A 17,423-nucleotide genomic window follows, 5' to 3' on the forward strand; every position below is an offset into this window, starting at 1 on the left:
GGGATTTTACAGATGTTTTAATTAGGTGTTGGTTGTTATCAAGTATGGCTTGGAAAGAAACATTTGGTCCAACGCAACTCAATAGACGATGAAAGACTGCACAAGGGGCCTATTAAGAACAGTTGTATGGTTTCTTTGGACGGGTGGGGGACTCTACCTCTTTCCAAACACAAATGGGAGAGAATCCTTTAGAAAGAAAAAACCATAGGGACACATTTCCCACTTTTATAGGGTTTTGTTTGTACAGCTATAAAATGAGATTGCAATTTGAGCAAACCCTCTCCTTCCCACACGTGTTAACTGCACCAAAAGGAACTAACTTTTCTAATGACAGCAAATGGGTTTTCTGGTCCATTTGCAAAGCTATAAGAATGGGAGCCCTTTATGATCACTTTATTGTGCTCCCGAGTGTTAAATTATTACACTGTAATTGTAGCAATGGCTTTACTGAAAGCACGGGTTTATTAATAAACTCCTCTCTCTGGGAAGGAAAAAATGTATCTGATCTACTATATAAAAAAGGGTCTCCTGTCATTGGGTGCCCTTCCGCATGGATTTTACTGCAACTCCCATTACCCCGATCCAGTTCAAAAATGATGTGTTACTGCATCGGGTGGAGGATATTTGGAGGGGGAAGCAGTTGCTATATAAACCCAGCTAAGCATTTGTCACTTTCAGTGGTGCAATATTGTCCCCGTTTCTCTAAAATGAAGAACACTAGTAACAAACGACTAATACGGTCCATCTGTGGGATGGTCAGCTGGATGCTTTAAAATTAAAAACCACCATTTGGTTACAGGCATCAAATAAAGTGCAAAACTGTTTTCCTTGCATATTAATTAAGAACGACTGGCCAAAGAGTTACTCTGTGAGCAGCTGGCGTCCCTCTCTCATCAGCTGTTGCCGTGCACTTTTGAGAATGGCCCCAGTTTCTCCTGATGTTGCGTTTCCCAAGAAAGACCTAAAAAAAACCACACAGTTCCACCTCTTGCATGGGCTTGCGTTTTGGTGGCAGGAGAGAGAGAGAGAGCGGAAACCGTGGCTTACAGTCCCAAAGCCCTCGTCCCGCTCATACAGACTCAAATTCTCTTTGCCAGTCGATATATTTTTGGCTCAGGTTCTTAGCGGAGGGCTTGGTGTGCTTGATCACATCCAGGAAGTCTTCTGTCGTTATGGTGTCCAGTTGGATCACAGGTAAGTTCCCGCTATCTGGACAGAAGGAAAACATGAACTCAAAAATCCATTTTTTTGGTCCTTTTGATCATCAGAATAGGGCGAGTACGCCGCTCAACATCGCCTTACGATCAGCATGAAGCCAAGAGGACAATTAAGTCATGGGACTCCAAAGACCGCCTCCTCCCCCACCTTACTGCCCGCTGTTCCACTTGGCCTATTCTGTAGCACCCTCCTCGGCCGATCACCCCCTTGACGTTGCTGCTGCTGGAGAGGAGTAGCCTCTTAAGGCAGCCTTTTGGCTTTCATAGTCTGGGGTCCATCTGACACCATTTCCTGCCCCTGACCACACTGGCTGCCATTTCTGGGAACGGATGTCCCTAAATGTCTGGAGAGGGATCTAGGCAGAGCCTCAATGACACCTGGGACAGACCTCTGGCCTCCAGCCAGGCCACCCCACAGTGTAAGATTTTGGGAATAGGTACTGAGGAAATGGCTGGCAGAAAAAAAAACACTACCCATCTCAGGGCACTTGGGAATAGGGACGGGCTGTGCAGAGCATGCCCCTGGTATCTTTTTAGTTGCATGGAATCTCTTCCGTCCATCAACCAGTCAGTGACTGAAGATGGTCAGCTTCCTGGAGGTCAAGAAGACTTCCCTTTAGGAACGGCCGTAAGCTCCCTCTGAACCCAGAGGAAAGAATGAGATGGAAATTCCCAGTCAGCCAATCCAGCCATTGGGTTTTCTGACAAATACGTGTGCCAAGGACCTGCCAAGTCAAGGCATGCTGTGCCTGCAATGGGGGATCAGGAGGGTGGGGCGCCAGTGGACTGGACAGTTTCCCAGCCCCACCGCTCCTGCCATTCCTCTGTCACTGGATTTTATTTTTATGTTATATGTAAACCGCCCAGAGTAGACACATTCTAGATGGGCGGTGATGTATATACATCTAATAAATAAATAATAAATCACTGAACACAGGGACCTGCCTTAACATAGTCAGGCTTCATTGATTCAGTCCCACTAGGCACTAGTAATGCCAGAATGTTTGTAGACTTCAAGACTTATGGAATCTATGTTGGTTTTTTTAACTGGGGCATTGAGACGGTGCAACTGGAGCCTTGGGCAAAAAGACCTAGGGTTCGAACTCAATCATTCCTAATGCAGAAATTTGTTTCAAATGCCAAAAGGTAAACCACATACAAAGCTCTGTTTTCTTCATTTGTGGAGAAAAACACAGTTGCTTTTTGGCTACTATTCATGAACAGTGAGAATAATAAATCCTTGTTGATCTACTGAAGGTCACCCAACCTCCCACATTCAAAATGTGAAAAAAAGGGGGGGGGGAAGTCTCATAGCATGGATTTATAACATGCTTAGAGAGAACTTGGGGCAGGTAAAGTGTTTTGGCCATTAAATGTAGAGATTCCTTTAACAGGAAAGTCAAAGGAAAAAAACTGTTCTTCACACATCAGAATTAATATATCTATAAGAGGAATTCAAAATGTGGTGTTGGAAGAGACCTTTGCAGGTACCATAGATTGGCAAAAGGAAAAGGAAAAAAATTCTGTGGGTTTTAGATCAACCGAAGCCTGAGCTCTCGTTTGAAACCAACATGACAAAAATAAGGCTGTCGTCCGTTAGACATAACATGAGAAGATTCACAAGACAGTAACGCTAGAAAAAGTGGAAGACGGTAAGAAAAGATGAAGACCTAACATAGAATGGATTCACTCCAGAAAGGAAAGCCAGGGTCTTGGAGTTTGCAAAACCTGAGCAGGGCAACTAACAGGAAGGCTTCTTCTGGAAGGTCATGAATTCATGAGATGCTCTAATCTGAAAAAAACGTGATGTTCCATCACAACAACATAAGGACACAGAATATGGCCACCTGCCGGTGTGTGCCTAGAGAGAGGTCTGCCCTTTCACCGCTTGCTCCTCAAAGCTTAGCTCAGCCCCTCTTCCTGTGGCCCTCTTTCAAGTATCCAGTGAGAGTCCATGCAGCTTGGATGTGGAAAGGGTTACTTTACCTGGCTGGTGGTTCTCAAGGGCACTGAAGATTTTTCTCACAGGGCGCATGGCAGCTTCTTTGCACACCAACTTAATGTCAGACCCGGAATATCCATCCATCTCCTGAGATGTAAATGGAAAGATGGGACTTTTAGTCTGTCAAAACTTCCTAGTGCGGGCTGCCGAAAAGCTAGCCTTTCACACAATAGGAGCAATTAAGTGACTAAGCGGGAAGAGGCCACAGGGAAGACTGTGCCGTAAGACGGTTAGCAGATGGATTAATCATCATTATGTGCTGTTAAGTCCATTGTGACTTATGAAGAACCTTTACAGGGTTTTCCAGGCAGACAGGACTCGGAAATGCTTTACCATTCCCTTCTTTTGGGGGCATCCCGGGACCATTGTGGCTTGCCCAGATCTACACAAGCGGACTTTGCTGGGAGGGAGAGTGGGGAACTGAATTCCCAACCTCTGGTTCTTCAGCCAGAGACCTAACTCTGTGAACTATCCAGCCAACTTAGCAGACCTTTTTAGAGTACAGTTTTCCCACTACGGCATTTTCTAATCCTTATCCTATTCAAATGAAAGCAGCTCATTACACCTCAACTACAATCCTAAATATCTGAAGGAGTGTCTCTATATCAACATGCCTGTGACCAGTGAACCCAGGATTCCCACTGCTGAAGCCCTGGGAATTTGTTACTAACGGGTGATGATGTCATCTGCCACCCTCCCTCAACCTCCCCGTTTCCTCTGCACTTCAGTTCGAGGAGGCCCTATGGTGCAGTGGTTAAACAGTAGTACTGCAGTCGAGCCTCTGCTCACGACTTGAATTTGATCCTGATAAGATTCAGGTATCTGGCTCAAGGTTGACTCGGCCTTCCAAGGTCGGTAAAATGGGTACCCAACTCGTTGGTGGGGCAAAGTGTTGTTTGCATAATTATGTTGCAAACTGCCCAGAGAGTGATCTAGCGCTATGGGGTGGTAGATAAGTGAAAACAACAAGAACAATATGCACAGAAGCCAGGAAGACAGGTAGGATTTTCAGGCAAAGCAAGCCATCCCTGTTGTAAAGGCAAATGTTCTAGAGTGGCCTGAGAGCTCAGGGGGCGAGGAAGACACATAAAAATTACAAATGACATGCTCACAGCCGAGATGCAAGCTGCTGAAACTCATTTGCTGATACAGATCAAAACCGTTGTTCAGTTTTTGGCCTTTCCCTGAGTGTATTTTGACCTGGCTTTTCATGAGTGCCTGCATAGCAACATTTGCTCCATGTCACTGGCCGTGCCATAAGACTCCCCTCGTGCATGCAATGTGACAACCAGAACAGCTTTCTCAGTTTTTTTCCCCCATCAGTGACCTCCAACCAGAACTTCTTCCTGCTCACCTGACTGAGTAAGGCATAGTTGAACTCCGTCCTCAGCTCCACTCCTCCACTATTGCTCACCGGGGGAAGCCAGTGCTGGATCATGGCCTGACGGGCCTCTTTACTCGGGAGATCAACCAGGATCCTTTTCTCCAGCCGGCGCAGCATGGCGCAATCCAACTCCCTTGAAAAGAGCACAGAGCATCCCAGGAAATAGAAGCATAGAAGGTTTAGGGGCCGGTGAGTGAGATATGGTGGAACCTTATCACTTCTGGAAGTGATGTCTTCATAGAATAACTGAAAGCCTAGTGAGAAGTGTGATTGTAGCTCCCCAATGAGCATAACTAAGTCAGGGCTTATTTGAGTTTTCATGTTTATCCCTCCAGGGCTGCTGCTTGGAGCCATTACTTCTTTGGATAAAAACTCCCAGAATCCTGGCTGGCAGATTTGGGAAGCTGTTTCCTCCCTGCCCAAGTAACATTTCCGTTTTCTAAAGCAGTATAAAACAACAAGTTGCAGGTATGAATGGGCCACATTAATGAAATTCACAGTAGGAGCAACATCCCAGACCTTAGGTTAGCTTCTAGTCTCCTGCATATACTATTTCCCAAGATTGCCTCCAGTACCTAATGGCATATATTTTCCTTAGCATATCATTCTCCTTTCTGCAATCTATGTGGCATGAAAAAAATAGAACAACTGAAAGGCTTTATCCTGAAACTTCTAGGAGTCACCTTTTAATACCAATAAAATCCAACCCTCCCTATTTATAGAGGATATCTTTTCTGGGCGCTGAATGTTTTAAGCACCTTATGAGTTTCTTTGCTGAAACCCTTCTTTAGCTTAACCATAGTAAATAACTTGGCTATCAAGTCCCCTTTTTAAATATTAGCAGCTGGCTTGCCCTGGCACACACTGACTTTAGAAAGGATTATGTCCTTCGGCTGCACAAACAAGAAGAATTGCAAAAGCCAACAAAACCTTAATAATAATAATAGTAATATAAAAAAAGGCAAAAAGCTCCCAATTAATCTTTGAAGGCTTTAAGCAAATATCAAGGCTTTTACTGCTCCGAGACTAAGTAAAATCTTTATCTGTGTTTAGAGGCTCACGCAAATGTATTCAAAACGTACTCTCCCGATCTCTTACCAGGGCAGGTTGGAAGCCGCTAAAACAAAGACAAGATCATCCGATCGGGCCAGGCCGTCCATCTGCACCAATAATTCGGTTTTCATCCGACGGCTTCCTTCATGTTCACCACTATTGGAGATGTATGGGGAGGCAAGAAAAGGGGGAAGTTTCAGCCCATGGCTGCATCTGGATGACAGCCTTTGTTTCGACTGGGAGAATTTCAGAGGCGGAAACCTCGTTATGGGTTTTGTGAATCTCTTTCCTGCATCCCCACATTCCAAACTCCAAGCATGGCTCAGTTCCATTAGCTAAACCCGAAGCATTATGTCAAACTTCATGACGATTAATGCCCAGAAGTTAATTCTGCAACGAATCCACTCGTAAGAGTACAAGGAAATGCACATTTTGGAGTTTTATCTTTGCATGCAGATTAATACAAGCAGCCCTGAGCTGGCATTTAGTGAGAAGGCTATTAAGCCTCGAGTTGGCTCACCCGGGATAATTACAGAGGACAGAAGCCACCCTCATTCACTGGTAGAAGGCTGGCTTTGTGGATCTGAGTAATACAAGGCAGGAGGGACTAGCTCAGTAGGTGATCGGATCTTATCCAATTCACAGTGTGGCACAACACAATGAGAAGCTCTCCAGTGGAAGAGATGATTGAAATGAAAAGGAATTATATGAATACACCTGCAACCTTGTGCTTCTCCTATCCTGTTCGATACAGAGAGGACTCGTGAGGACTGTACCACAGTCGAGAACAGGAGAAGCTTTTATCCCACCATTCAACTATCAACCATCAAGGGCCCTGGCTTCTCAAGCAAGCTCTTGATCTCTGCTTGCAACATTCAGAAGAGCAGAGGTTTCTTCTATCAGAGGGGATACGCTTGCTTACTGAGACTAGAAGAGGTTTATTAAAAGACACATTTTGCTGAGGCAAGTCCCCGGTTCACCACTTAAGACTTCCCTCTGAGGGATTTCAAGAAACCTGGTTGGGAAGGGCTTTTGCCAAAGAGTTCAGAGTCAAGGGACCATCCACTGCTATAAGGCAGGGGCTTCCCAGCTGTGTACAGTATTTACTTGTATTCTTTCTGAGGTCCTCCCAACTATATTATTTTACAGCTGTCATTAGAATCAAAGGATCTCTGGGAAAATGTAAATGTACATGATTTATCACTTGATGATGGCACATCCATGAGATATATCCTTTCTATATTTTGATCAGCTCTGCCCCTGGGCTCCAGTCTTTGGAAGTACTATCCAACTATGGATGAAATCCATGAGTAAGTTGCCACTAGAGAAGGCCCACTGAATCAGTGGAACGTGCAGAGAAGTGGACTCAGCAAATCCCCACTGATACAATTGGCTACTCTATGTGTGACGTACTACTGGATTTCAACCTACGACTTGCATTTCAGGTGGGGAGGGGAGCTTTCAAGATTTTCTGTCTGGAAAGGCCCAGTCCAACCACCTAAACCTTTCACAAATGCCATGCTAATTATATGAGTACAGTATTCCTACCATTAATGCAGTCCATGGCCTGCAAACCAACTTCAAGAACAATTTTATCTGTTTATTTCTTTACTTTATTTACATCCCATCTTTCTCAAAGAGAAGGGATACAAGGCAGTGTACAACAGCTGAAAAATACATACTTTAAAGCTCAATAGATTAAGATTTATTTATTTATTAATTTAAATGGATTTAAAATACCTATTTATTTATTTAAAAATTACCCCTCCTTTCTCTTAAAAGAGGACCAAAGGCATCTTCCATCATTAAAAAGGACACTATTTAAAAGTTAAAAACAGTTAAGTTATTCAAATATTTAAAAAGTATTCAATGCATATTATATTAAAAATGTTACTGTGTTTCCCTAAAAATAAGACAAGGTGTTATAGTACTTTTTGCTCCGAAAACCACATTAGGGCTTATTTTCAGGGGATCTTTTATTTTTTTTCATGTACAACAATCTACATTTATTCAAATACAGGCATGTCATTTTCTTCGGGTTGCTACACAAGGGTAGAGGGTGGGTTTTCACTTAATTGGGGCTTATTTTGGGGGTAGATCTTATACTACAAGCATCCTAAAAAATCATGCTAGGGCTTATTTTCAGGTTAGATCTTATTTTCGGGGAAACAGGGTAGGTAAAAACATTACCGAAGCAGATTTTAAAGCAACAAAAAATACAAACCCTTCTGCTTTGAAACACTTCTTAATATTAATATTAAATGTTTAAAACGTTAAAAACATCATTAGCTAAAGTAAGTTTAAACAAATTTAAAACACCCAACTTAAGAAAGCATCCCCCACCATCCTACAGGTGCATTCCAAGATCAAAGGCCAGCTGAAAAGGAAGCTTTTCCTCTCCCGGCAGAAGCATGGCAAGGAGGGGGCCAGAGAATGTCATAAACTGGAAATGGCCACAGAAAATGGCCTCTCCTGAGCCCTAAGCAAACCATGCCTGTAATGGGGGTGGGACTGAGAGCAAACCCTTGCCAAAAGATCTCAGAGAGTGGGGGGGGGAGGGGAAATTATGTGATATTTTAAGGAGAGGTAAAGGTTCCCCTTGACATTTAGTCCAGTCGTGTCTGACACTAGGGCATGGTGCTCATCCCCATCTCCACGCCGTAGAGCTAGTGTTTTGTCCAAAGACAGTTTCCATGGTCGCGTGACTAGACACGGAATGCTGTGACTTTCCCACCATGGTGGTACCTATTTATTGACTCAATTTTTTTACATGCTTTCGAATGGCTAGGTTGGCAGGAGCTGGGATGAGCAATGGGAGCTCACTCTGTCGCATCGATTCGATCTTACGACGGCTGGTCTTCTGACCTTGCAGCACAGAGGCTTCTGTGGTTTAACCTGCAGCGCCACCACGTCCCTTTATTTTAAGGATATGTTTTATAAAGACAAGGAAACTCATAGGAAGCTATAGCATCGTCCAGGCTGTTTGGTTTATATACCAGATGCCTTGAGAACTGGACTTGAGGTTCAGCAGCTGAAATCACTGACCTGCAGGGACAACGCACTTGGCTTTACAAACCAAATGCAGTTGCTCCTTCCTCAATTGCTTGGCCAGGCAAGACAAGGCCCTCCAAAGGTTGTTGAGCCGTAGCGCCCATTGTCTCCCATCATCAACTATGCTGGCTAGGGAGAACTGATGGAAAGTACAGTCCAGCACATCTAGTTGACCACAAACAGCCCACACTGGGCTCATGGGGTCACTTAGAGGCCGCAAAGGAGCACAGTCTTTCAGCATCCTACATACTCTTTTAAGCACAGTTGAACTTTGAGCTTGGCGGCCCACTCCACACAATCAGCATCCAGAGGAATGATGTGGAAGTGGGAGATCATCCTCTTCCATCTCGATGCTGCTTTGGCCACCCTTAGCATGTATGGGTTTATCTCCAAAGCCCCTTGGCAGGGACAAACTCAGAGAAAAGGACAAGGTTACCCTGGAGCGGTGCCTCGTTGACTCATGACGGACTCCAGCTCATCCAGGAAGATTGTGGAGGGGGCGTGGTAGCGGGCAAGCTCGAACAACACCTGCTCAGAGGGGAAAGGTCAAGAAAAGATGAATCGAGAAATCCTCTCTCTAGCTGTGTGAAGTTGGAAAGGCTAGCCTGGTGCAAGAATAAGCAAAGCTGGCCCACGCTAAGCTAGACAAAGAATACACCAAGCCCCATACTGTCTACTTTAATTATCCATCGGCTCTTTGGGGTTCATGTGAAAATCGTTCTTATCTCCTGCTATGAGAGATCCTTGCAACAGATGTGCGGACATGGCTATATGTAAAGTATACATTCCTGCTCCATGCCATAACTTCTATTCTTTACAATAGAATTTATGAAAAAAAGGCTTCCTGTTAAATTGTTAGCGAACGCTGTTGGAAACACAAAGAAAACCACACTGGGTGAGCTTGGGAGGGTGTAGCCTAAAAAGAATTTATGTTAAACGTTCTTGATTTAACATAAACATTCTTGGTGATGTCGAAATCCACTGACATCTGCAAGTGCTTCTTCCTGTTGTAGATCACATCAAAAGTTTAACCCAGGCCAGAATCCTATGACTTATGCCTGCCATCATGACCCCAATGACACACGTTTCAGCAGAAGATCACTCCAGTTAAGAGGTCAAAATGCATCATACCAGGTCCTAGAACTGAACGAGTGGCTATGTGCTGATGAGATCTATATCACTGGGCTCATGCCAGTAACAGAATTCTGGCTAACCGTTCCAATTATTTTGCTATTATTCAGATTATTGATTGATTGATTGATTGATTGATTGATTGATTGATTGATTGATTGACTGACTGACTGACTGACTGACTGACTGACTGACTGACTGACTGACTGACTGACTGATTGATTGATTGATTATCCGATTTCTACCCCACCCCTCTAGACAGAGTCTACTCGGGGCGGCTTACAAGCAGTTATAAAACATCATTAACATTCATCATAAAACAATCATATAATTAAATCAACAAATTTAGAAGTTAAAGATGGGGGAAAAGGAAAACTAAAGAGAAAAAAAAAATCAAGTGTTGACTGGAGGGAAGGCCTGCCTAAAGAGCCAAATCTTTAACTGACTCTTATTCAAGCCATCTGGATATATTTCATTGAGATTCATGACAAATACTCAAGTTTCTTTTATTTACCACTTAAGCAATATTGTTTAAAGCACCGAACAGAAACAAACCAATATGTCCAAATGCTTTATATACCTCTTAATGAAATTCTGACTCCACTGTTGTTTCATGCAATGATCTATCCAGAGACAGAATCTACAGTAAACTATTTTAAATTCATAGGACTGTAAATAATAATAATCTTGTGCTGCCAAGCCAATTCTCACTTATGGCAACCCTTTTCCAGGGTTTTCCAGGTAGAGAATCCTCCAAAGTACACTACCCTTCCCTTCCTCTAGGGGGGGCCTTGGGACTGTGCAGGTTGCCCAAGGCTACGCAGGTTGGCTCTTCTCCCAGGAGGCACAAGTGGGGAATCGAATTCACAACCTACCTAAACCACTGAGCTATCCAGCCATCACATATAAGATAAGGTACAAATATAATAAAGACTAGTAGAAAGAAAACACTGTGTTAATGTGTCATGTGTTCTGCTCTTGCTGTGGGGTCTGGCTGATATTAGTTGGTTATATTTTGAGAGAAGAAGGTACACATGCTACAAGAGTATTTGCAGAAATTTATCTGAAATACTGCCTTGGCATGAGAGCACAAATCATTTCTTAAATCTGCAAGGCTTATAAAAGAGCAAACATACATAAATAATCCTGTCTTTATGTTTTAAATCTTTTCTGCTAAATCCTACCCAAGTCCATGGAGAGTAATAGGATAGAAGAAAATGACTCCAGAAAGGGATTCCGGGCAAATCCTAAAGCAGCCAACAGAGATTAAAACATTTCCCTTCCTGTGTTATTGCACCATTTGTAGATTTTTAAATAAGACTTTTCAACAAATGGAATTTAAAATAACGTCAGACTGAACGAAAACAACTTTGTTCCTTTTACTTCCCTGTTCCAAAACGAGATGTGAATAATGACAGTTTGAAAAGTACGGTCAGGTGACGAAGCTACACAGTTTTGAATTATGGACATAAATGGGGGGAAAAACATAAAACTTGGCATTTTGTGGCTCTCAAAAAGAAAAGAGAGGAGCTAGTTGATTTCCTTTTAGAAATATAATTCTGCTTTAGAAATCTGAGATTTTATCACTTAAAGGACCATGTGTTATTGGTCTTCTTGTTAAAGAGGACTTCATGCAAAATCAACTGTGAAAACAATTCTGACGTGGACATCATATGACCGTTTTAATCTTTGCAGTCAATGATACTTCATACTGAGAGCCTGAAGCTTCCTAGGGCTGCTGGAACTGCTGTAATGAGACAGTTGTCTATGTTCGCTTTTCCAATAAATAGAATATTTAGGGTACAGTTTAGAGGAGCCACATAAAACTTTTTTTTGGCCATGGTAATGAAGAAGGTACGGAAGGAAACCACACAAGATTGAAGTGAGTCCACTCCTGCCTTAGCGATCTCATTAGAAAACTCTGTAGGCTATTGTTACATTCTGCTGCTCTACAAGGAAAACAGAAATCGTTTTTACCTTGACGAGCTTTTCTGAATCACCCCTCCATTTGCTGACAATGGTAGATGCTGAGATGTTGAAGAAGGTTGTGTTGCATTCAGTGGCAACAGCTTTAGCTAGCAAAGTCTTCCCAGTACCTACAATGTGTAGGAAAAAAAGACATTTAGTCTCAACAGTCTTACGGTGATCTTAAGCATTCCTTTACATTGCTCCTACTGGGGATATATGTACATGCATTGGATTCCCGTAAGAAACCATTTTCTTGAGTTGTTTGACAAAGAGAGACTTGTCTCCATTAAAGAACCCCCAGTTAACATTATTTTAAAAGCAGATTAAAGGAGAGGCTTTATTATCAGCAGAATCCAAGCAATACTACTAACTGCAATGGAAACAAGCACCAGGCAAAAAAATTCTATTGTTCCAAAAAACTTTAATCTTGTGGTACAAGTTCTGGAGAAATCAGGTTTCCCCTGGAACGGATGTCCTAAGGAAAACATGCTACCAGGATTGCATGGAGCAGCTAGCCCGTCATCGCACATTCAGTGAATGACATAAATCATTTCAAAGGACTCTAAATAAAACCAGCACAGTGCCTACACTGGACAGTTCTACAAAAACTGTTCTACAAAAATATAAGATAGTAGGCAATGAGAAATGAATGAATAAACATCAGAGGTGACTGAGTACATTGTAACTGCCATGAAAACCTGTCCCAAGAGTGAGTTCAGAACAAGAGAAGAAAACACTCTTGCAGATTTCCAGGTATGGCGATTGCCTATTTATTTAAATACATGCAGATACAGTTCTGTAAAAGGTTATCTGGTTTGATGGGAAAAAACAAAACAAAACTGCAAACCAATTTAATGCTAATCTGGAGAGCTCAATGGCTTTGATCTCTGGTTGCAGAACCAGAGGTTGAGAGTTTGATTCCCCACTGTGCCTTTTTATTATTATTATTATTATTATTATTATTATTATTATTATTATTATTATTATTATTATTATTATTATTATTATTATTATTATTATTATTATTATTATTATTATTATTATTATTACTAATACTAATACTAATACTAATACTAATACTAATACTAATATTACAGTGGTGCCCCGCATAGCGACGATAATCTGTGCAGCAAAAATCGCTGCAAAGCAATTTCGTTGCTATGCGAAATTAAATGGGCTTAAAACTTACCTTTTAAGCGAAAATCCTCCATACGGCGGCCATTTTAGCTGCCCGGTAAGCAAGGGATCCGTCCCTGTTTTACCCGGCGGCCATTTTGGAAACCGCCGATCAGCTGGGGGAAAATCATCGCTATGTGATGATCGGTAAGCGAAACAGGGTACCGATCATCGCAAAGCGATTTTCCCCCATAGGAAACATCGTTATGCGATCGCAAAAGCGATCACAAATTCTTCATCATCGCTATGCAGATTCGTCGTTAAACGGGGCACCCATTATGCAAGGCACCACTATATTATTATTATTATTATTATTATTATTATTATTATTATTATTATTATTATTATTATTATTATTATTATTATTATTATTATTATTATTATTATTAAAGACGTCTTATACAGCCCCAGTTCACAGCAAGAATGAAGCGTCTGCTGTGATCACCATTAAAAATGTTAGGTTCGCCTTCCGCTAAAAGACATAAGAATTAAGGCAGATGTTAATACAGAGCTAGACTCATAAAACTATAGTTATACAGAGAATACCTGGAGGACCATATAGCAACAGCCCCTTCCATGGAGAAAGGATGCCTGTAAACAATTGTGGGTACTGCAGAAAGAAGAGGAAATATGAAATTTTTTGAAAAGGTTAATAATTTGTGCCAAAGAGCCTTTCTTGCCAGCACTCAAGCATACAAGGTTCAGCCCTCCACCCTGATGCCAGTTCTTCCACTTATGTGCAGAACACATAAACCATGGGGGCACTTTGCAATTTATCTGTATGCACAATCTACACAGGGAACGGAAGTACAAAACCACACAAAATGGTTAATTTGCAGAGGGGCTTCAGAGCTTCCAGCTGCACCAGAGCTTGTGAGTAAGAGAGCAAGAAGCCAACCCTCATCTGAAAACATCCAAAGCAAGAGGGGAAACATCAACTTCCCAATTTTACTGGCCTTAGAAATGTCTGGAGAAAGCTACCCTGTTTTTCCAAAAATAAGACCTAACCTGAAAATAAACCCTAGTAGGATTTTACAGGAAAAAATAAGCCCCAGTTAAGTGAAGCCTCGCCCTCCACCCTTGTGCAGTAACCAGAAGATGAGGATGGGACTGTATGTGAATAAAGGTAGATTTGTTGTACGGTACATGAAAAAAATAAAACATCCCATGAAAATAATCCCTAATGCGTTTTTTGGAGCAAAAATTAATATAAGACCCTGTCTTATTTTTAGGAATACACAGTAATTAAGGAAAATAGAGGAAACCTTTTTAGGGCTGATGAAATCCTTTGTCCATTTAGATCAGTACAGTCCTCTTAACCGGTAGCATCTTTCCAAAGTCTCAGGTGCAGAGATAATTCAATCATCAGAGGTGCAAAGGAAAATGAAACATAGAGCTGTTGCAGGCCCACTAAAAGTACATGTTTGTCTAAGCTTCTAATCTTGCTCTTCAACTTTCATGGTAAAACTGAGGGTTGGAATCACACTAAGCACTTTAGAAATGCAGTAGTCAGATTGCTAACAGGGGCTGGTCACATAGCCCTCCAATGTGATTCCTCCTTACAGCAGTTTCACTGGTGGCTGATCTGTTTCCTATAAACCCCCAAATGGCTTGCACCCAAGTTATCTGAAGGAACATTATTTCTCTTTATGAGCCTGCGCAAGTGCTAAGATGATCGAGAGAGGCCTTTCTCTTGGTCCTGCCAGCTTCACAGGTGGGTTTGGTGGGGACATGGAAGAGGGCCTTCTCTGTGGCTGCTCCCAGACCTTGGAACTCCCTCCCACAAAAGGCCAGCCTGGCCCCATCTTTGCTGTCCTTCCGCAAGCAGGCAAATACCTTCCTCTTCAGGAAAGCTTTCTCTTAGTGACTGGCTGCATGAGTAGGATTTTTAAATGGTTTGCTGCAACTTACTGCTTTGTATGTGTCTTTGGTGTCACTTTGGTTTACAGTTTTTAGTGTGGTATTTGTTTGGTTCTTTTTAGTATCTGTTTGTTCATCCATTCATTCATTCGGCTTCTATACCACCCATCTTCGATGCAAGTCACCTTGGATCTTTTTTAAGAAGGTGCTGTAAAGATTTAATTTAAGTAAAAAGAGACATATTTGATCTATAGTTGTGAAGGAGGCTAATTTTTCCTATAGTTGTACACACGGCATGGAACCAAGCACTGCCTTAAGATCAATAAATGCTGTGTACAACACGCCTCCTTTACATATTTTATCAATGAGATGAGCTAATACAAAGCAGTGACCTAGAGTGGATCACCCCTGACTGAATCCTGTTTGCTCTACTGCCATAATATTTCCATCCTGGATCAAATCAATTAGTTTGTTACAGAGATGTTTAGCATAGAGCTTACTTATTACACACAATAAGCTGATTGGCCGTTAGTTGGCAGAATCAGTTCTCTCTCTCTCTCTCTCTCTCTTTTTTGTATATGAGAACTATTACAGATGTACCCCAACTCTTGGAGAGTCATCCTGTTTGATCAATGAATGAGAACAGAACTGTCCGTAATTAGTAATATTGGATTTTGTATGTTCTGGGGGCAAAAATACCATTCCTGATGCCTTGCTGTTTTTCAGTTGGTGGATGTTTACTGAAACTGGTGGCCAAAATTAGGCAGACTTTCCATTGCTACTGTTGTTTGGGTAGCCTGGAGATTAGAATCAAAGAATAATGGCTTATAGTGCTGCATCCATTCATGGGGCGGGGTTTATAATACACTTTGAGGTGGTGGAGTAAATATATTTTAAAATAAATAAATAAGATTTTGATTCCAGTTCACAAGAATGTGATGTCAGCGTGAGTTGGAAGAGGAGCTGTGTTTCAATGGCTGAGGCCCGGATTTTCATGCAGAAACTCCCAGGCTGGAAAAGACCCTTCTCTGAAACCCTGCGGATGGTGACAGATTTGGCTTTAAGAGCATGGAAACAGGAAAGCGCAGCTTGATGGCCAGAACGCAGCAGTGCCGGAACAAAAGTGTACTCTGGTAGGCAAGACGGTGGTGGTGGGGAATGAAATGCCAGTCAGCCTCAGACTGCTACTCCCCGTTGCTGTGGCCTCCCCCAGCAATATTCCCTCAACCTGTCTCTTAAGCAAAAACCTTTGAAATCAAAGAAAGTGTGTGTGTGGGGGGGAGAAGCTGCAAAGTAACATTTTGGTGACAATCGTTCCTACAGATTCAGGGTTTTGGCTTCTCCAAGAGCAGTTTTGCACGCACTTACCTTTATAGGATACACAACAGCTTCCTTGACTAACCGCTTCGCTGCATCGAGTCCAATAATGTCATCCCATTTTACGTTCGGATTGTGGAGATATATATCCTGAAAGACACGGGTGGCTCTTCTTAAAAACAGGGCTCCTTTTCCGCTTGTGCAATCGTCATGAACAACCACACTGTGAAGTACACTCGGCTGAGATGGGATCTGTTCAAATAAACAGCAACCCAAAAAGGGACAGAGAGTTTTGGAGACCAAGTGTAGTAGATAGAGTGATGCGTTAGGACTCAGGAGGCCCAGGGTCGAATCCCCACTCAGCCATGGAAGCCCACTGGGGGAGTGGAACTGGTAAAACCACTCCTTAAATATTCTCACCTATCTTGAGAGCCCGATGAGGGTCACTATGACTTGATGGCACGCAACGTAACAAATAACTGATCTGCATCACTTCCATTTGTTAATGCTATAAAGGACGAGAGATCCTAAACATTCTCACCTATGGAGCAAATCCCACGAAAAAAGATGGGGCATCTGGCTGAGCTGCTAGGCGAGCAGGGGAGAGTTTTCAGGCACATGAGCAGGGCAAAACGCAGCCCAAAAGAAGACCTCCAAATAAATTCATTGGAATGCTTTATCACCCCTCACCCCACCTTCCACAGCTCTCTGTACCACATATTAGACTTCTATATACTGTATTTATAACAAAGTGCACCTTCTTCTGGACAGAAATGCGGTAGACCAGCCATTCTCATTTTTTTTTCTTTTTTGGCCACTGTAAGCACAATATGAAAAACATACAGGCAGAACCAGGATTGCAGAAGCTACATAATGTATCTTATAAAGTGATGCGTGTGGTATGGTTTGCAATCCGTGCCAGGGGCCCACAGGGGTCCTCGTGGCCCCTGTTGAGAATGGCTACTCCAGACTTTCTCTATCGTGTAAGTCCCTCTGAGTGCTGTTGCAGCCCCACGTCAGAGTAGTGACCCGGAGACGCATGGACAGAGATGTTCAGGCCTGGGTCTCCTGCTTTTGTCATTGACTGCTTCCTGTGCGTGTGCACACATGCCCACACGCAGACACAGAGTGCAACCTAGGAAGGATGTCATGGGCCCCAATGAAATGGATGGAGATGGCACAACGGTGAGAATTCACCGCCATGGAACTCCTGCTGAAAACCCTCCTGCCAGGCTCTGCCCCAAAGCGGCCATACCCACCGACG

General features: G+C 42.7%; 1 protein-coding gene across 6 annotated transcripts in view; it reads right to left on the reverse strand.

Moving 5' to 3' along the window:
* Positions 1-17,423, reverse strand: part of KATNAL2 (katanin catalytic subunit A1 like 2) — a 40,156-nt gene continuing 22,733 nt past the window's right edge. For 4 of the 6 annotated variants that reach the window (XM_020806533.3, XM_020806532.3, XM_020806531.3 and 1 more), the window contains exons 9-16: positions 16,211-16,309; positions 13,529-13,592; positions 11,816-11,934; positions 9,144-9,235; positions 5,702-5,812; positions 4,574-4,736; positions 3,204-3,306; positions 1-1,209 (exon numbers count right to left, since the gene is read on the reverse strand). In XM_020806533.3, coding sequence (XP_020662192.3) covers positions 1,070-1,209; positions 3,204-3,306; positions 4,574-4,736; positions 5,702-5,812; positions 9,144-9,235; positions 11,816-11,934; positions 13,529-13,592; positions 16,211-16,309 — 891 coding nt within the window. In that variant the 3' untranslated portion in view covers positions 1-1,069. The remainder of the gene's footprint in view (positions 1,210-3,203; positions 3,307-4,573; positions 4,737-5,701; positions 5,813-9,143; positions 9,236-11,815; positions 11,935-13,528; positions 13,593-16,210; positions 16,310-17,423) is intronic. The other 2 variants (XM_020806534.3, XM_072992971.2) reach the window with 2 other exon arrangements.

This window comes from Pogona vitticeps, chromosome 2, assembly GCF_051106095.1.
Source record: "Pogona vitticeps strain Pit_001003342236 chromosome 2, PviZW2.1, whole genome shotgun sequence".
NCBI classification, from domain to species: Eukaryota; Metazoa; Chordata; class Lepidosauria; order Squamata; family Agamidae; genus Pogona; species Pogona vitticeps.